The sequence below is a fragment of the Podarcis erhardii genome (assembly GCF_964252035.2).
Source record: "Podarcis erhardii genome assembly, chromosome: 6".
In the NCBI taxonomy this organism is placed as follows: Eukaryota; Metazoa; Chordata; class Lepidosauria; order Squamata; family Lacertidae; genus Podarcis; species Podarcis erhardii.
In genome coordinates this window covers 77,706,782-77,725,300 of record NC_138510.1, presented here as the reverse complement: position 1 = coordinate 77,725,300, position 18,519 = coordinate 77,706,782, and the positions used below count along the sequence as shown (strand labels likewise).

The 18,519-nt window shown below is 43.5% G+C and overlaps 2 protein-coding genes across 46 annotated transcripts in view; both read right to left on the bottom strand.

The window, feature by feature from the left end:
* The window catches only part of LOC309343778 (uncharacterized protein), a 134,181-nt gene extending 132,695 nt beyond the window's left edge, over window positions 1-1,486 (bottom strand). For all 44 annotated transcript variants that reach the window (XR_014157400.1, XM_081865725.1, XM_081865706.1 and 41 more), the window contains exon 1: window positions 1,327-1,486. The gene's annotated coding sequence lies outside the window, so the exon portion shown is untranslated. The remainder of the gene's footprint in view (window positions 1-1,326) is intronic.
* A 7,587-nt stretch (window positions 1,487-9,073) lies between these two features.
* Window positions 9,074-18,519, bottom strand: part of LOC309343845 (putative ferric-chelate reductase 1) — a 29,628-nt gene continuing 20,182 nt past the window's right edge. The window contains exons 12-17 of one of the 2 annotated variants that reach the window (XM_081865966.1): window positions 16,403-16,489; window positions 15,162-15,259; window positions 12,896-12,954; window positions 11,500-11,637; window positions 11,371-11,396; window positions 9,086-10,306 (exon numbers count right to left, since the gene is read on the bottom strand). In XM_081865966.1, coding sequence (XP_081722092.1) covers window positions 10,217-10,306; window positions 11,371-11,396; window positions 11,500-11,637; window positions 12,896-12,954; window positions 15,162-15,259; window positions 16,403-16,489 — 498 coding nt within the window. In that variant the 3' untranslated portion in view covers window positions 9,086-10,216. Of the gene's footprint in view, window positions 10,307-11,370; window positions 11,397-11,499; window positions 11,638-12,895; window positions 12,955-15,161; window positions 15,260-16,402; window positions 16,490-18,519 lie in introns of both variants that reach the window. The other variant, XR_014157407.1, reaches the window with a different exon arrangement.

Below are 18,519 nucleotides of genomic sequence, written 5' to 3'. Positions count from 1 at the left end.
CAACCCCACTACTATTGCTATGCTCTCAATGTCTCCAGAGGAGAGGCAATGTGCATCCACCCAACAACACCAAGACTAGTGCAGAGATAGAGTTTGGGTTGACCTCACACTCCATGACTTACTGCTTAGACCCTCCCCATGAGGAAATACCTTCAGTAAAGTGTAGGCATGAATATTCAGTGTAGCTAGTGTAATAGTTCTTTGGAGGAAGTGGGGTCAAGGGAGTCTTGGCAGCCAGGAAGAGAGGCCCAGTGTATAGACTAGCCACTGCAGAATCACTCTAAACATCAACCCATCTTATTCACAGTCCTTCTCCTGTGGGACAGGGAGCGGTCAACTCAGAGGTTATGCTTTGGGCAGCAGCTCCCTTCAACTCTTGCTTTGGGCTCTAAGGATTGGCAAACTTGCACATCTCTCTTCGGTGTTCAGTAGGATCCTTCATCTTGCAGGGGATCTTACATGTCTTCTGGCCTGAATTGCCTCGGTAGAACTCTCAACAGGCCATTTCCAGGCCCAATATGAAACGTATACTTTGGATGATCCCACTTTCTTCCAGATGCATGAAGGAGGGGCCCACAATGAATGCACCCGAACAGGTCTATGGGCCTGTTTCTCGGTCACAGCAACAACCCACTCTTTTTTCAGCTGGTTGGACTAGGCTAGCAATGTTGTGCAAGGAAATCCAAATGCAAATTCAGATTGAGAAAGAAATGTGTATATTTACCACCCGAGAACTTGCGCAATTCGGAGTGAAAATAAAGAGCAATTTCGTTGAAGTAAAGTAATTGCCTGCATTCTTCAGATACATGGAGATAATTCCTGCTTAAGGCCATTGAATTTTATGTAGGAAGTGGAGGCAGTAAGATTTCTCTTTCTTCAATGAACTGTATGTTTCCATATTCATTTTCTTGCTGTTAACAGAATGTATGCCCAATTGCCCATCAATCTTCACATTTAACTTGGCATGACTTCATAGGACTGTATACACCATAAACCTGCATTCTCTGCATTAACTTTTCTCAGCTACCAAGTTCATAGTAAGTGTATTTGATCCTCAACATCTTGGTTTAACCCCTCAGTTAATAGTAACAACAAATACCTTAAACAAGCACTCAGTTATGTCACCTTTCCATCCCAAACTTTACTTTCTGAATAAAATACAACCCAAACAAGCCAGTTTGGGTCCACCTATCGGGGTTCAATATCAAAGCCTGGCTTTATTCTCCAGTTGAAAACATTTCAGTCAAGACATTCCATTAAGTACAATTCAGTATCTATGAAAATCAATGGTGCAAGGGGAAACTGTTTAGAATTCCAGCAACCTACCTTAATAATCCTGTTTCTGGTCAGCCTTGGTACTTGTGGCTCTGTCCTGCAACCTTGTAGTGTAGGACTCTGAGAGCAATGTAACAAATAGCAGGGAAGAACTGGGTGGCTCAACCTGTCGCAAGGCAGAGGATGGAGAACAGCCCATTAATGACACCTTAGCCTCCACCTCAGAAATTACCACATGGCAAATGAAATCATCTATGGCAGTAGTCATTCTTTCCCTGACCTTGAAGATACTTTCCTTCCTTCTGTGATCTGCATTTGCTGCTTAAAGTTGTAACAGTTTGCCAAATCAAAGCTTCAGCTTTGTTGTGTTGTTTTCAACTTCCCAAAGTCTTTCTCCTCACAGTGGGGAAATAGAGCAAACCTGTACCCCAAACCTGACAACTTTAAAGCTGTTTCTATTTTAGCTGTAAGGCACCTTGAGTCCCTGACAGGGAAAAAGGCAGGATGTGAATAAATACAACATTTACTACTAATCTGTGCCATTTTGTGTCAGGTGTTACAAGGAAGAGACATCACGGGAACCACCGTATTTTTCGCTCTATAAGACGCACCAGACCATGAGATGCACCTAGTTTTTGGAGGAGGAAAACAAGAAGAAAAAAATTCTGAGTCTCAGAAGCCAGAACAGCAAGAGGGATTGCTGCGCAGCGAAAGCAGCAATCCCTCTTGCTGTTCTGGCTTCTGGGATAGCTGCGCAGCCTGCATTCACTCCATAAGACACACACACATTTCCCCTTGCTTTTTAGGAGGGAAAAAGTGAGTCGTATAGAGCAAAAAATACGGTAATCTACATCTCTTCCAATGTCTGGTTTGACCCTAATTCTCACATTTTACTCAAGTGCTGTTGTTGGGGGGTTTTTTGTATCCACAATCCACTCATACTTTTGGGGTTGTGCACAGGTGTAAATCATGTGGCCATTACAAAACAGCTTTGCAGCATATGGTTATGTTGAGCTTGTGGTAAATACCTTAGGGGTGTGTAGCTACAAAATGGAGTTTGATGCGTAAAGTGAACTTCCTAAAAACAGTGAGCCCACCCAGGAATGGCTGTGTGAGGGGACACTGTTCTTTGCAGCTCAGCCTACATAATCCTGGTAAGAGAATATTGGCAGCAATGCCATTTAGATGTTTGGGAATTGGATTTAGTCTCTATAGTCTTTCGTTGAGAAAAGCAATGACAAACCTTGACAAACCTAGACAGCATCTTAAAAAGCAGAGACATCACCTTGCCAACAAAGGTCCGTATAGTCAAAGCTATGGTTTTCCCAGTAGTGATGTATGGAAGTGAGAGCTGGACCATAAAGAAGGCTGATCGCCAAAGAATTTATGCTTTTGAATTATGGTGCTGGAGGAGACTCTTGAGAGTCCCATGGACTGCAAGAAGATCAAACCTCTCCATTCTTAGGGAAATCAGCCCTGAGTGCTCACTGGAAGGACAGATCCTGAAGCTGAGGCTCCAATACTTTGGCCACCTCATGAGAAGAGAATACTCCCTGGAAAAGACCCTGATGTTGGCAAAGATTGAGGGCACAAGGAGAAGCGGACGACAGAGGATGAGATGGTTGGACAGTGTTCTCGAAGCTACCAGCATGAGTTTGACCATGCTGCAGGAGGCAGTGGAGGACAGGAGTGCCTGGCGTCCTCTGGACAACAGTCTTTTGTTCCCCAAAACAACAGGTTGGTGCCTTTCTCCTGACCTGGCTTGAATTGGAACAGCAACCCTAGCTGCAGCGTGTGAGGATTTGTGTGTTTCTGGATCAAAGCCTACAGGTTTCTTTTGATGAAGCAGAGACCATGTTACTTCTCGCTTTCCTTTAAATGTCAGCTTTCCCATGTTCCCCAAATGACCGTGTGCAGCCTTCCCCAACCTGATGCCCTTCGTTTCTTGTTGAAATCCAACTTCCATCAGCCCCAGTCAGGGAAAATGGGACTTGTGGTCCAAAACACCTGGAAGACACCAGGTTGAGAGAAGAGTGACTGTGTAATGTTCCTAGCTGAATGAACTCTGTTGGATAAGCTTTGTTTCTTGAAGTACAAAGGAACCTTTTTGAAACATAAGGGACAGTTCTGCTGAAAGGAAGGAACCAGGATCGCCTTTTCTAGGAAATGTTGCAAGAGCTCTACCTGCTGCAATCAGGTCACATAAAGTCATAAGTATTTCCTCTTCGATGGGTGCCTGTGAGCTTCAAGGATGCATCATAATTTTAACAGGGATGACTTATTTAGCACTTACAGAAGACAATTGTTGCTGACATCAGTTCGTAAGTTGCTATAGCAGCTGTTAGCCAGAGCAGTCAATACCTTCCCCAAACACATAAGCGATGTACCCTGTGGCTTATTCCTTTCCCGAAGACATGCCACAAGGCAGTGGAGGTTTAGGGTCAGTTTTCCTTCTCCTAGATGGGCTATCTTCCCAGGTTGACAAGCCACATCACTTCCCCCTACAGCACACGCAGAAACTGCTTTCTTGACTGTTGGGCCTACTAGTGGTTGCTCAATCTGCCAGATCCTGTTTATGTATGCAAGGAAAGTCCCTAACTCACCAAGGATTTGAGACCAATCATCTGATTTAGCTGGAGTCAAAGCTGTTTCCCGGGGTGTGGCCACTGTCCCATTCTGACAGCTTCTAGGAGCCACAAGTGAAAGATCAGTGGGGACCATAGGTGAACAAACTACCCCAGAAGGAGTATGGCCTGCCCTCCACCAGAGTTACTACCCCTCCCCTAACACTCCATACACCCTGTGTGAAATATAAAGACAGTGGTACCTCTGGTTACATACGCTTCAGGTTACAGACTCTGCTAACCCAGAAATAGTGCTTCAGGTTAAGAACTTTGCTTCAGGATGAGAACAGAAATCATGCTCCAGCGGCATGGCAGCAGCGGGAGGCCCCATTAGCTAAAGTGGTGCTTAAGGTTAAGAACAGTTTCAGGTTAAGAACGGACCTCCGGAATGAATTAAGTACTTAACCTGAGGTACCACTGTATAACAAACTTGCAGAAGCCCATATTTCCATGTACTTGGGCTTCTGCAAGTTGGACCTTATGAGCAGTGCTATTTTTCTAGAAAAAGAGGTGCCGGAACTCACCATGACCACCTCCCTTGTTCTCTTAGAATGCCAATGGCGCCCACCTGAGAGGTGCTGGAACTGAGTTCCGGCAAGTTCCGGCTGGGGGAAAAACCAAGTCAAGAGTATGAGCTTCATGTGACGTCATCATAACTAAGGTAAGCTGGATGCCTCATCCCATGATGTCAGGAACCAGACTAAAGGTTATTGCTCTGAGGAAGAATGGTGGGAGCCCCCCTCTCCCTCTGCTCAAGGGCCTAATCCTGAAGCTCCTCTGGAGTAGGAGGATAGTATTGACCTAGAGCAATGGTTCGTGGAAGGACACAGTTTGGGAACTGACAGTTGGGCTGAGCTGGGAGAAGAGCAACCAAGGGGAGAGGAACAGGAAGAGAGAGAGCTGGTTGATTCTCCCTCACTAGAAAGTATGCATCCCATGAGCCTGAGAGCCATGTGTCTGGATAGGGCAGCCTCTCAGAAGGCTCAGTGGTGGAGGGATCACGTGGTGAGGAGACAGGAAGACGGAAGTAACTAGAGGGAAGTGGGAGGAACTCAAATGGGAGCACCTGCACAATGAGAATGGATGCTGGATGTTTGTGCTGGGTTCAGTAAACCTCTCTGTTGCTGCAAAAGACCGCTTTCTCTTTGTGCTGTTATCTACAGAGAGGGGGAAGCTAAGCCTTGCCGGGCACATAAGTAGAGTAGATGTCCTCCTCCCTGTTAAGTGAGGGAGGTTGCCTCTGTGCTGTGCAAGCAGGACTCTTGGAGTCAAGATGACTTACTTGCCAACCCTGCAGAATGAGAAGAGCTGGGCGTGTGGCCACTGTGTACAAAACCTATTATCTCTCCATCACTTGACATCCTGTGCTGCAATCGCTCAGGTGATACCAGATCATTGTTTCCAAGGGAACAACACAGGGCAACTTGGCTTTCTGTCATTTATATCCTGATATTCAGCCTGTGCTCTGCTGGCTCCAAAATCAGTTTCATTGAAAGTGCGTTGAGGCATGTCCAGCTAAGTGTCACTATGTCTTAATTTTAAGACATGACTGCCAAGAGGTGCGGCTTGGAAACATAAGGAAGCCCAAGCAAATCATGCTATATTACACAAGTTACAGCACGGATCAACAGCTGTTGTTTCAATAGAGTCATCCAGTTGCTTCTTATAAAGATGTGGATTATTAATATAGGGTTATGAATGCATTGGTAAGATTACAAAGCTGACTGAAAGAACCCAGTTTGACTTCCTAGTCAGAACTGGCCAATTGTAACTGACCCTGCCTTTAAATCAATTTTTAACACAGCGCTGCTCCTGCTTCTTGTTTTGAATAGTTTTCAGTGAGAATGTGAGACCTACATCAGCAAAAATGCTCATTCAAATTTGGAACAGGATTAACCTGTGGACCTTAAGATGTAGATAATTTCAGCAGTATGGGTCACTGTTCCCTCCCAATGCATTCTTTATTTCCTCAGGAGGAAAAGAAGGGGAGGTCCAGTCGTGTAATGTTGGATACCATCCAAGGGGCATAGCCTTCTTCTTTTCCTCAGCATAACTTTATTTGCCACTTCTTTTATTGGGGTGCTGGGCTCCCTCTGAGACACCCCAACCCTATGGAAAATGTTCTCTGGGGTCCTGTTGGCCATCTTTAGCAGGGGGCAGCTTCAAAAATAGATGAATGCAGTCTTCCGTTCCACCAAGCGGAATACGATGGGACACCATTACGGTGATTTGGTCTTCGATAATACTTTTGATTTTTTCCCCAACAAAAGTTTTCCTGCTGCAGAGGTGGCAGATTCAGAGACTGGCATGTGAATCCTGCAACAGCAACAACCCTCTGTCCTGTGGGCTGCCCTACATTTCCTGTATCAAGAAGGATGGGTTAATGATGATGGTGATTGTATTTTTATTCTTTGTAACCAGGCGGTGCTGTGGGTTAAACCACAGAGCCTAGGACTTGCTGATCAGAAGGTCGGCAGTTCGAATCCCCGTGACGGGGTGAGCTCCCGTTGCTTGGTCCCCGCTCCTGCCAACCTAGCAGTTCGAAAGAACGTCAAAGTGCAAGTAGATAAATAGGTACCGTTCCAGCGGGAAGGTAAACAGCGTTTCCGTGTGCTGCTCTGGTTCACCAGAAGCGGCTTAGTCATGCTGGCCACATGATCCGGAAGCTGTACGCCGGCTCCCTCGGCCAATAAAGCAAGATGAGCGCCGCAACCCCAGAGTCGGCCACGACTGGACCTAATGGTCAGGGGTCCTTTTACCAGGCCATCTGATTGGATTGCTGCAGCCACTCTGCCCAGTTTCCAACAAATACAATAAAACATCAAAGATTGAAAACTTCCCTATACATTATCCTGCTGGTCCTAGTACTGTCCAGCTCTGGATGCTGGAACCAGTAACGCCAAGATCCCCACACTCTCAACCTGTCTCAGGTTGTCAGAGGCATATTCCTGCATTGCAGTTGGTTGGGCCAGATGACTCTCAGGGTCCCTTCCATCTCTACAATTCTTCGATTCTCTCCGCTACCTTAATTTGAATATTGCTGTTCTAACCCCCCTAAATAGTACTGATTTTCTGTATTCCAGATATCAAAAGTCCTAGTACATCTGAGGAAATGAAAGAAATGGCAAGAAAATAAGGTACAACTAGGAGCAACTCCATATGAGAGAGAGGTTTCACAGGGACAGCGGAGGGAGAAATAACAACATTGTGAGCTCGTATAAAGTTCTCTGTAGCTGCAGAAAAGAGCACATAATACATCAACAGTTTGTTCTGTGCTCATGATATTGACCAGATTTAACATACTCTGAAGCCCAAAATGTAGATTCTTTAAGAGGAGAGCTCCTTCTGTCAGCGGATTATAACAGATTGCTAATTATCTGTACACATGAATGCCAGCAATTACTACTTCCTTGTCCTGGAGGATGTGGGGCTGCCAGCAAGCTATGCAATGAGGCAACGATGATTGGTACAAACAACAGTGAATACCTATAATCATTATTGTGTTAGCGTTTTTAATGGCCATGGATGGAAGGCAAATTATGAAAGGGGTCTCCTGTGTTACCAACAGAGGAAGAGAAGTGATGCACAGGGTAGGAACGTTTATCCTATTTCAGGGTTTGTCCATTTCCCCCCTCATCAAGGATGTGCTGTGGTTCTCTAGAGATTAGCAGATCAAGTTGCCTTATATCCTGTGGGATAGCTCAGACAGCAGAGCACGAGACTCTGAATCTCAGGGTCCTGGGTTTGAGCCCCACGTTGGGCAAAAAGATTCCTGCATTGCAGGGGGTTGGACTAAATGACCCTCATGGGTTGCAAACTGTAGGTGAACCAGGAAGGGGCTCCCTTCTTATCCTTTGCATCAGACATCAAACATCTTGGGCAGCAACTCTCCAAATCCTTAAGAGTTATAACCATGCTTCCTGAGCTTCTCTGAGCTGTTTGTGTAGGGAAGTTGTAGGAAAACAGAAGACCTGCTTGCATTTGCAAGAGAGAATGCCACTTGTCGCTCAACAAGACTTTTATTTCTACAGATGCAAAAAGAATTGCATTTAATCATATAAAATCTGAACAATACAAAAGGAATATTTAAAAATCAGCATATGAATAATAATACAAAAGTTGATCATAACATTGATGCTGGTGTTTTGCTTTGGATTATTACAGACGTAAGAATTAACATGCTGGACCAGGCCAAGGTCTACATAGCCAAATGGACTGTTCCCATTGGGGCTGTCAACAACCCAGGGGGGGGGGGGGAATGGAGCTCTCCTCCCCTCTTTCTGGCCACTGTTGCCAAGAAGAGAATAGGATGGGTAGCTCAATCAGTTAGAGTGTGGTGCTGATAACTCCAAGGTCGCATGTTTGATCCCCGTATGGGACAGTTGCGCATTCCTGCATTGCAGGGGTTTGGACTGGATGATCCTCAGAGTCCCTTCCATCTCTACAATTTTATGGTTCTATGTATTCAGGGACAGGTGGGGGGTGAGGCTAAATAGCAAGTGCTGTCTTGTGGAGGAAGACCACAAAATTCCCTTTGGACATTGTTGAGGATTGCAGATTGAAGGCAAATAACACAATGCAGGTATGTGGGAGGCAAAAAGAAGAAGTCATCTCTTCTGTGCTGGATGGCTGGAGTGAGCAAGCATCAAGGAAGAGGATGAAGAACAGAGAACGAGGCTCAGGTAAGGGGCAGGCAGGCAGTATTGCATTTAGATCGCAGAGCCAAATGGATTCTAAATTCATAAATCTGTGCTTCGACAGCTATCATGATTAGTGTTACATGTGAAAGCCACTCCCGACATAAGGAGGGGGAGTTGCGGGCTCACGTCCCCATCTACATCCTCGCAGGGCTGGCTGCAGCCCCGCGGGACTAGGGGATTCCCAGGCTATTAGTATTCATTATTCATTGTGCCAGCCAAATGGCTGGCGGCAGGGGCGGGCTTACTAGGGGGCATTTAAGGTCGGAGCAGCCCGTGCTCGCCCCTTTTCTTCCCTTTCAGCTGCTGCGGTTTCCCACCCACCCACCCTCTAGGTTTGCATTTGGACTTTGCTATGGGCTTCGGCTGGTCGCTGGAAATGTTGAAGGGTAGTTCGTTAAAGGACTCCGGGGGGCATCGCCTCGTCCGAAACCTATGGAGGCTAGGGCCTAAAGCACGCTCCCGAGCGGTAAGCCCTCGGGGAGCGCCTAGGGATGTGCATCTCGGGGGCTCCCCCTGCTGGTGCTTAACCCTTCCTGGTCTTATACTGGTTAGTCTGATAGGGCCAATGCCTAAAGCCAATACCGCTCTTACCTGTAATCAATAAAGTTGTGGCCATTTTTCGCCCGTTAACCTAAATTCTGGTGTCCGGTGTCTTTATTTATTCCATCTGTGGGAGGGGGCGGGAATCGCCACGCAAACATATTTCTATTGCTAACGGTTTTAGAACACTGGTACTGAGTTGTAAAATGTGACAAAACATTTGCAGCTTGGGACGATCCAAGGTCTTGCCAATAGCTGCTGGACTAGATCAGTAATTTAAGGACAGCAAAACCATGGGAGAAAACATTAAGAGAGTAATGTGATGAATTTGGGGGTTGTCATAATTAAATATATGCTGTGCTCCAGTAATTGTTCACTGATGAAAGAGCTCCCTAGCAGAACTCATGTCAAGAATGTGACCACAGATTGTGTTCTTCCTCTGAAATGAATGGAGCAGTCTGCAGAGCCGAGAGGTCTGTGTTTATCTCCATGCAGCTGACCACACAGGCACTGCAGTCTTAATCAGACCTGCATTCCAAAGCAGCCAGTAGGGTTTACTTGCAAATAAATGTTTTCAGGGTTGCAGCCTCAGCATGGTAGAATGAGCATGTTGATTGTACTTGCATTTGTCAAGTTAAAGGGAGTACTAACGGAGCCTCTGTAGTACTTAGAATTTGTCTGAGAGTGAAATTGTAAATCCAGCCTTAAATTTAAAGTAACAGAATAACTGATTAAGATGGCATCACAAAAGAAGGGGGAGAGTTTCTCTTGCCATGGCTTGAAAAAGAAACCCTACCAATATCCAAAGGTTGATCAGATACGTCAAACATGGTCAGGACTAAAGATGCATTTCAAGTCAACACACTCACATAATTGCATCTGCCATATTTGGCTTCATTTGTAAATTAGTTTCCCTTAGAATCATTATCAGACAACTTTCATGATCAGGGTTAATGCCTTTCGACAAGTAGTCGGTACATCCAGGTAGACAATTGCACAGAGGAGGTTGGAAATTTCTGTCTGGGTAGAAAAAGAGCAGAAGCCATTTTCATTCTTCCTCCAAATGGGAAACCGATTTTAAGAACTTCCAATACCTATAAGCAGAGCTATTAAAAATGCCAGGTTGCCACACAGGTACAACAGCAGCAGTATCACTTCAGTTTTCACCTAGAAAGGAAACAAAATTAAAACAATGAAAATTCTGCCTAACAGTTATAAGTTTTTGAATTTTATTTCCGCAGCTTGTACGCAGCTTAATCACAATCTCTACGTGATATACAGTTTGAGATCTTCCATGAGAAATCTGTTCACTATACAGTGGTACCTCAGGTTAAGAACTTAATTCGTTCTGGAGGTCCGTTCTTAAGCTGAAACTGTTCTTAACCTGAAGCACCACTTTAGCTAATGGGGCCTCTCACTGCCGCTGCACCGCTGCTGCGCGATTTCTGTTCTCATCCTGAGCAAAGTTCTATATCTATATCTGGGTACTATATCTGGGTTAGCGGAGTCTGTAACCTGAAGCGTCTTTAACCTGAGGTACCACTGTATTCCTTTTGAACGGCTCATCGATGTTCATAAAAAAGAGAGAAGATCTAATAACTGTGGCCTGGCAAGTTTGTCAACACCATCTGGCTGCTTTTCCCCCTTCCTGAAGCAACTTAGCTTTTTTAGGCTTCCTCCAGACTTTTTTGGGGGGGGGTATTATTCTACAAAATGCCATTGATGCAATAATACTGCATTAGTGGTGGGTTTATACAGGACTGTCCACATGCCATTCCACATTATTAGTTTTTCTGTGATGCTGCCCCAATGTTGTTGGATTATTGCTGTCCAGAAGGGCACTCCTGTGCTATAGCGCAACAAAAGCAGGAAAAATAAATAAATAAATAAATACCAGAATATTTGTGATTTCAAGGTTTCAACAGGAAGTTACAGGATGCACACCGACTGGAAACAAAGTAGTATAACTGCCCCCAAACTTTTGGAGCTGCACATATAAGCAGTCCAATACTCTCATGAGCACAAATCATAATGCATGCATAATAAAAATAATGCCTGGAGGGTTCCTTAAAGTGGGGCAGAGGAGGACCGGGACCCCACACATATAGTTAGCTAGCAACATTTTCAATATTGTTTGGTTTTCCCAATAACCTTCTGGTTTGGAGCTTCCACACAAGTAGAAATCTAAGAAAACAAAACACTGATAATGCCTGCAAGAACAAAAAGATTACCTTGGTGTTTGAATCTTCATACATTTCTGTAAAATACAAAGCAAAACAAAAAACAGGAATGTTATTAATTCCTACTTGTGTGCTTTGTTAAGAAAAGCTTTTTAGACATAGATCCGAATCAAGCTTCACCTTTCTTTTTCAACCACAGAGTTACATCCATCAGGATAGCAGCTAAGACTTCCCAGGCCACAAAGCCTCCCATTGTTTTAACCATCCATTGGCTAGGAGAGCTGCTGAGCATTCGCAGTCCCAGAAATATGGCAGCAACTAAAGAAAGAAGAGGTGAGGCATTAGACCTTTCCATGATCTGGTGCTTCCAAGTGGAAACTTAACGCCACAAACAGGTTGTTTTAGCAACAGGGTTGGGACGTTGTTGTTTTTAACATCAAATTTTCCTCGCAAAGATAAAATCTGAATCAAATGGGGGGGGGGATTTAGGGGCGGCATATTGGCATCCATGACATTGTGTGAACATTGTTGCATGAATGAGGAACACTGACATCCACAGCATCTGGAAGCACCTACAAACGCATGTGGAAAAATAGCCTGTTGGAGACACACTGGCTGGTTATTTTTAATTTTTAAAAAACTAGGCGTAATAATCAACGCATTTGGTCCCCCAGCTACAGGGTGCAAATGGTACAGGAGAAGTTTTATCACCACCCCAACCGGGTTCATAAAGTGTCCCTGAAATCCTGCCTCCTTGAATTTTTATATTTTGGGTCGTGTTCAGCTAACACCTTGCGCATGTAGAATGACTTCCGCTTGCACAATGGGAATGTTTCCACCTCTCTCTGTGCATGCCCTGCACTCTCCCCAAATCTGCTGGGGGGGGTGTGTGAGAAAACTCCAGAACAAAATTAGGAGGCCCATTCTACAGCAAAGGGCACAAGCCTTGTACAAGCAAAAGGTCTTCTACACAGGTGAAGAGTGAGTTGAATACTGCCCTATAAACATACATTGGGGGCTTTTTACCACTTAAAACTGTCAGGCCTTTCCACAGTCGGAAGATTCCTCCCCGGTCTACAGAATTTGCAGGACTCCCAGAAAATAAGTAGTAAAAATACAGTTATGCCAATGTCTCTAATATGGGTATACAGTATGTCCTGTCTGACTTTGGCAAACGTTAACCTGGAGCCCTTGCAACAGAAATGGCCCACTTGTACTTAGGTTTCTCTGGACAATGCAAAGCTAGAATCTTTCTTGTTCAAAACAAAAACAGAGATTCCCTGCAGCCTGATTTTGAACACACGTGTTTGGAGCTACTAAGTCATGTCGAGTTTTGCTTATGTATATTACCTGCTATTGTGTTCCAGGTATCTACCTATTGCTGGAGTTTCTCAGTATGTGTCCTTAGGACCAGGGTGTTCACATTCCACTGCAGCTGCTGACCTAATTTTACTGAGGTGGGTGACATCTCATTCTGTGCCGCACCACCTTAGCCTTGCACCTTTCTAGACTGCCTTCTGCAGTGGGAATCGAGCACCCTACTTGTAAGTTACAACAGAAGCACCCATCCACTTACCTGCCAAAACTTTGATGACTAATGCGTTTAGCATGTGAAACCAATTAAAAATAAACCTCCTGTTGGTGCAATGCAAAACACTGTTAGATATCTTTGCTCTCCCAAGGAGTAAACATCAGCTGGTTACATCATGCCTACTCTGTCCATTGCATTCTCCTCGTGTCGGAGCAGACTTTGAGAGGGCAGTAAGGTTCAGTTCTACTAAATAGGAGGTGGAGAACTCATCTAGCACACCTATGGCTGCCACTGGGGGAAATGGAGCACACCAACACTGCTGTTAGCCTATTGAAACATGTTCAGAGGGCATGTGCCACTGACTACAAATTGGTGGGGTGCAACAGCAGCGAATGCTGGTGCCTTCAAGTTCTGCTTGAGGACTTCCTATAAAGTATCTGGCTGGTCTCTGCATGAAACACAATGATGAATGAGGTGGCTCTTTATTCTGCTCCAGCAGGTCTCTTTTTATGCACACCATTGTATTCAGTTCACATTCCAGATTTGTTTTCTGTAAGTCCTAAAGGCACTGCACCAGAGCAAAGCATTATCTTTCCCAAATGCAATAGGGGTTGGTTTGTTTTTACCGTAAGCTAGAAAACAACAAGGCACTGGATGTCGTCAACAACAGCGGGCCTAGCTAACAGGCTTGAGTTACACAGCAGTGATTATGACAATGCTGTCAGAGGGGGGCAGAATTAAAGCCACTTATAGTACATCTCACAGGGAGAGCGTAAGGGAGAGAGCATGCAAGACACCTACTAGTCCCTCTTCCCCAACATACATATGCATAGACACAAAGAGCTCTCACACGGCTGGAGAACCTGTGGCCCTGTAGACATGGTTGGACACCCAACTGCCATCATCCCTAACCACTGGCCATGCTGACTGGGGCTGATGGCAATTGGAGCCCAAGAACTTCTGAAGGGTCAAACAGATTCCCCAACTCAGATTCACCTTCCACATTGGACGCCAAAAAGGTCTTGCAAGCTGGCCACCATCCATGCCCTGTGCCAGGAATTCCATTGCTATTCCTGGCACACTGCACAGTGGGCAAAATACAGAGCTATGGAATCAGGATCTCATTGTTATCTAGTTCTAGAAGTGCCAAGGCCTTGCCTTCAGCCCCACTAGCTTTGCCTAATCCCAGATATGGTTGTGAACTGGTTTTGGTTGTAATAAATAACAAGATGAAAGGGAAAAAAATATTAAAAGATGATCCAAAAAGAACTCGCTTAAGAGAATCAAGTCTTATTGTCTTAAGAAAGTCTTTAAAAGAATATTTCACAATTTTTTATATAAAAAATAATTCCAGTAGCACCTTAAAGACCAATTAAGTATAAGCTTTCTAGGTATGAGCTTTTGTGTGTATACACACTTCTTCAGATACTCTGAAGCGAGGTTGCTACAACTTTATAACTTTATAACTGTTGATGACTGTTAATGATGGCAGTTGGTTCCACAGGGAAGGGCAAGGGATTTTTAAAGGGATAGATGACCAAAATTAGCTTCAGCGTGCATAATGGGACATGAATCCAATATCTCTATTCAAACCAGGTCTCTCCATAGTTTTTAGTTTGGTAATGAGTTGTAACTCAGCAACTTCTCTTTCAAGTGTATTTCTAAAATTCTTTTGCAATAAGACAGCTACTTTAAGATCTTGGGAAATGGAAGTGTTCTCCTGTTGGTTTCTCTGTTTTATGATTCAAATTTATGTCCATTTATCCTTTGGCGTAAGGATTGTCCTGTTTGTCCAATATAGAGAGCTGAAGGGCACTGTTGGCATTTGATGGTTTTGGTTGCTCAGTGGCTATGCAGGTAGCTCACAAAACAGGTGCCAGAACATCCCTAAAAGGTGCCAGAACTCTGTTCCTGTGAGCTCTGATTGAAAAAAAGCTCTGACTATGAGAAATAAATGGCTAAAAATAACACTTGTCTGTATTTACAATTTTGCTCAGCACAATTAAAAATCAAGAAAACCCTATAATTTCAGTGCTTCTGAAATGATGATGGGAAAGGGTAGCTTCTGCGAACCTCCCTGAGATCTTACGATGAATATATTTTTACTCTGCCACAGGCAGTTCTGAAGTAGCTAGCATCCAGCTGTCACTGTGCTGAGTTACTGATGACCAACACATTGTGGTATTGCAGCTGAGAGCCAAAGCAGCTTTTGGAGGAAGGCTGTTCTGCCCATTTAGTGTATAATGCTTCTGCAATTCAAGGAAGTATTTATTTATTTTTTTACCTCATTAATTACATTTGATGTACTGACCGGTTATCTTGAAGAGATGGTCGGAAGAAAGCTATGGCTGGTTGAATCAAAGAGAGAATCAGGACAATGCATCCAATAACAGCATGGGCTCCTGCACTCTGTCAGAGAGTAAAGGGTATGAGTCCTATTTACGCTTTGCAAAAGCCACCTCTCCTTTAGAAAAGACTGCACCTTAATTATTCTTGTAGGAAATCCTTGTTCGCAAAGGGACCGTGGGGCAGCAAAGAACAATGTACAGTGGTGTCCCGCAAGACGAACGCCTCGGAAGACGAAAAACTCGCTAGACGAAGGAGTTTTTCGTTTTCTTAGCCGCTTCGCAAGACGCATCTCCCTATGGGCTTGCTTCGCAAAACGAAGCTTGCCCCGCAAGCTCCGGGGATAGCGGGGAAGCGCAGCGCGTCTTCCCCGCTGTCCCCGGACCTCTTTTGAAGCAAGGGGTGGTGGGGGAGAAGATCGCAATCCCCGCAATCTCCAGGGCGCCTTCCCCTCTGTCCCCAGAGATTGCGGGGCAGGCAACGGGGAGAAGCAATCTTCCCCCCACCGCCCCTTGCTTTAAACAGGTCTGGGGACAAAGGGGAAGGTGCGCGGCGCTTCCCCTCTGTCCCCGGACGGTCTCTATAGGAACGCATTGATTGATTTTCAATGCATTCCTATGGGAAACCGTGCTTCGCAAGATGAAAAACTCGCAAGAAGAAAAAACTTGCGGAACGAATTAATTTCGTCTTGCGAGGCACCACTGTATAACGAAAAAAGAATTCTACCCATAGGTAGAAGTGGTCAGTCGGCTATTTCTCTGTACAGTCACTCAGGAAGGTTTGACATCTCTTAACATGCCACCATTTCCAGGGCATTTTTAGATGACATTTCCTTTAAAAAAAACCAACCACTATTACTTAAAATTTAAACTGCAATCACAAAACACACAATTACAAGTAAGTCCCAATGAACAGTTCAGAAGCATGCTTGCTTATGAGTAAATATGCAGAGGATTGTGCTGAATCCAACACTTTCTGCACCCTCAAGATACCATGTGGGTCCCTGCTGCTAACTCAGAGGTGTCTTACAGTATATGTGTGTTGCACGTCTTTTCGGCTTTGGCTATAGGCTGCTGGCAATCTGCTTTGGAAAGGGGTAGCAAATTGGACCCTGCTCTATCATCAGCCTCCTTCATCACCCTTCATCAAAGTAAGTTGTTCAGCAGGGATCTAGGCACTGTAGAAATCAAGGAAAGCTAAACTTACTTCACTCCACCCATTTGCTGCCACAAAGCTTAATATGAAAGCGATTGCCGTTGCCACGACAGTTAGCAACATCAACAAAAAGTGGATCTGAAAGGGAAAAAATGTGCTTAAATTAGATTGCAAACCAGCGAAAAGTGAAGGATTAACTGGTCTATTGCCATTATATAGAATAGATATGTATAAAGCCATTTTTATTTTTTTATTTTTAACCCTCATTCCCCCTCACAGAACAGCAGTTCTCAAAGTGGTACCCAGGATTCCTTCGAAGAAGCCATGACAGTTGAAAGTTGAATGTTACTGCCTTAAATATATAGTACAGATGGGGAAACAGTCTCTCAGTGGCCTTGGTTCCTTCTTTAAAATAGCCAATTCACTTTCACCATCTACAGGCAGAACAGGGTAAGACTCAAAAGTCTGAGGGCTTCTAGAAATCTGGGGAAGGATGAACCTTCCCGTTAGGGAAAATTGAAGCAATAATGATGAGTGCTTTGCCAAAGATACTATTTCTATTTCAGAAATAACAATATATCCTTCAAAAATGGCAAAAAGATATTTCAAAATTTATCTAGAATGAGAAAAGACCAAGGATAAAACATAAGATACTAACAGACTTAAGAGATAGAGGAGGCTTTTCTCTCCCAGATTTGAAATTGTATTTTGAAGCAGCATGTCTTGTATGGATAAGGGATTGGATAAAATTGGAAAATGAAGAAGAGTTAGAACTTAGAACTTAGAAGGACACGACACTAGATTTGGCTGGCACTCATATTTATGGTATGGGAAAGGGAAAATACATAAAGGTTTTTCAAACCATATAATAAGAAAGTCATTAATAAGAGTGTGGGAAAAATATAAAGATCTGTTAGAGTGGAAAACACCATGGTGACTGTCACCCACTGAAGCATTTTCACTTAAGTCGACCAAAAAAGTAAGCTGGTTGACATATAGAGAGTTGTTAACAAAAGAAGGTAAACTGAAACTAAAAGAGTATGATGAGCTGAAAGACTATTTACAAAGTTGGTTACACCATAGGCAATTAAATGAAATTTTTAAGACAGACAATAAAAAGGGGTTTAGTTATACAATCTCCAGATTTCAAAAAGAAATAGTGGAAGAGAATGTTAAATTGTTTAAAAAAGCATATAGTATTTTATTAGAGTGGGAAACCAAAGATGAAGAGGTTAAATCAGTTATGATTAAATGGGCTCAGGATGTGGGACACAACATCCAATTTGAAAGTTGGGGAAAATTATGGAAAGTTGATATAAAATTCACAGATTGCATACTATTAAAAGAATTACATAAAAATGATGTATAGATGGTATATCACACCAGTGAAAATGGCAAAGATATTTAGGAAAGAAAATAACAGATGTTGGAGATGTAAGGAAAAGGAAGGAACATTTTATCATATGTGGTAGGAATGCAAATGCATTAAAAAATATTGGGAAATGATATACAATGAATTGAAAAAAATGTTTAAAATGAATTTTGTTAAACACCCTGAAGCCTTTTTGTTAGGTATCTCAAATCAAGAGCTACCGAAAGAAAAATGGACATTATGTATGCTACAACAGCGGCAAAAATCTTGATTGCACAATATTGGAAGATGGAAGAAATACTATCAAAGGAACAATGGCAAGAAAAGCTGATGAACTATGTAGAATTGGCTAAGCTAACAGACAAACTATGAGAGAAGGACAAAAAGGACTTCAAAAGAGTCTGGGAACCATTTACAGTTTATTTGCAGAAACAACAGAATGGACTGGATTCACTGGCAGGATTTGAATAAACTTTCACAACTTCATTTGAGTAACAGATATTTTAGAGAAATGATAAGGGATTTTATTTTTGTGTAGGAAAAGCAGGATACAATAAATAAAACTAAATTACTCAGCAGAGGGGGAGTTGAGGGAAGTCTAGAGGAGGGGAGGGAGAATAATTGTAAATAACATGATGAATGAGATTTGTATCATTAATTGTTATAAAATTCAATAAATTAAAAAAATCTGAGGGTTTATCCACACCTCCATTTGCTCTGCCTCTTTTCTCTGGAGAAACAGTAACTTTAGCGCAGAATCAGAACAAATGGTGGTGGTTGTATTGTGGTTACTGCT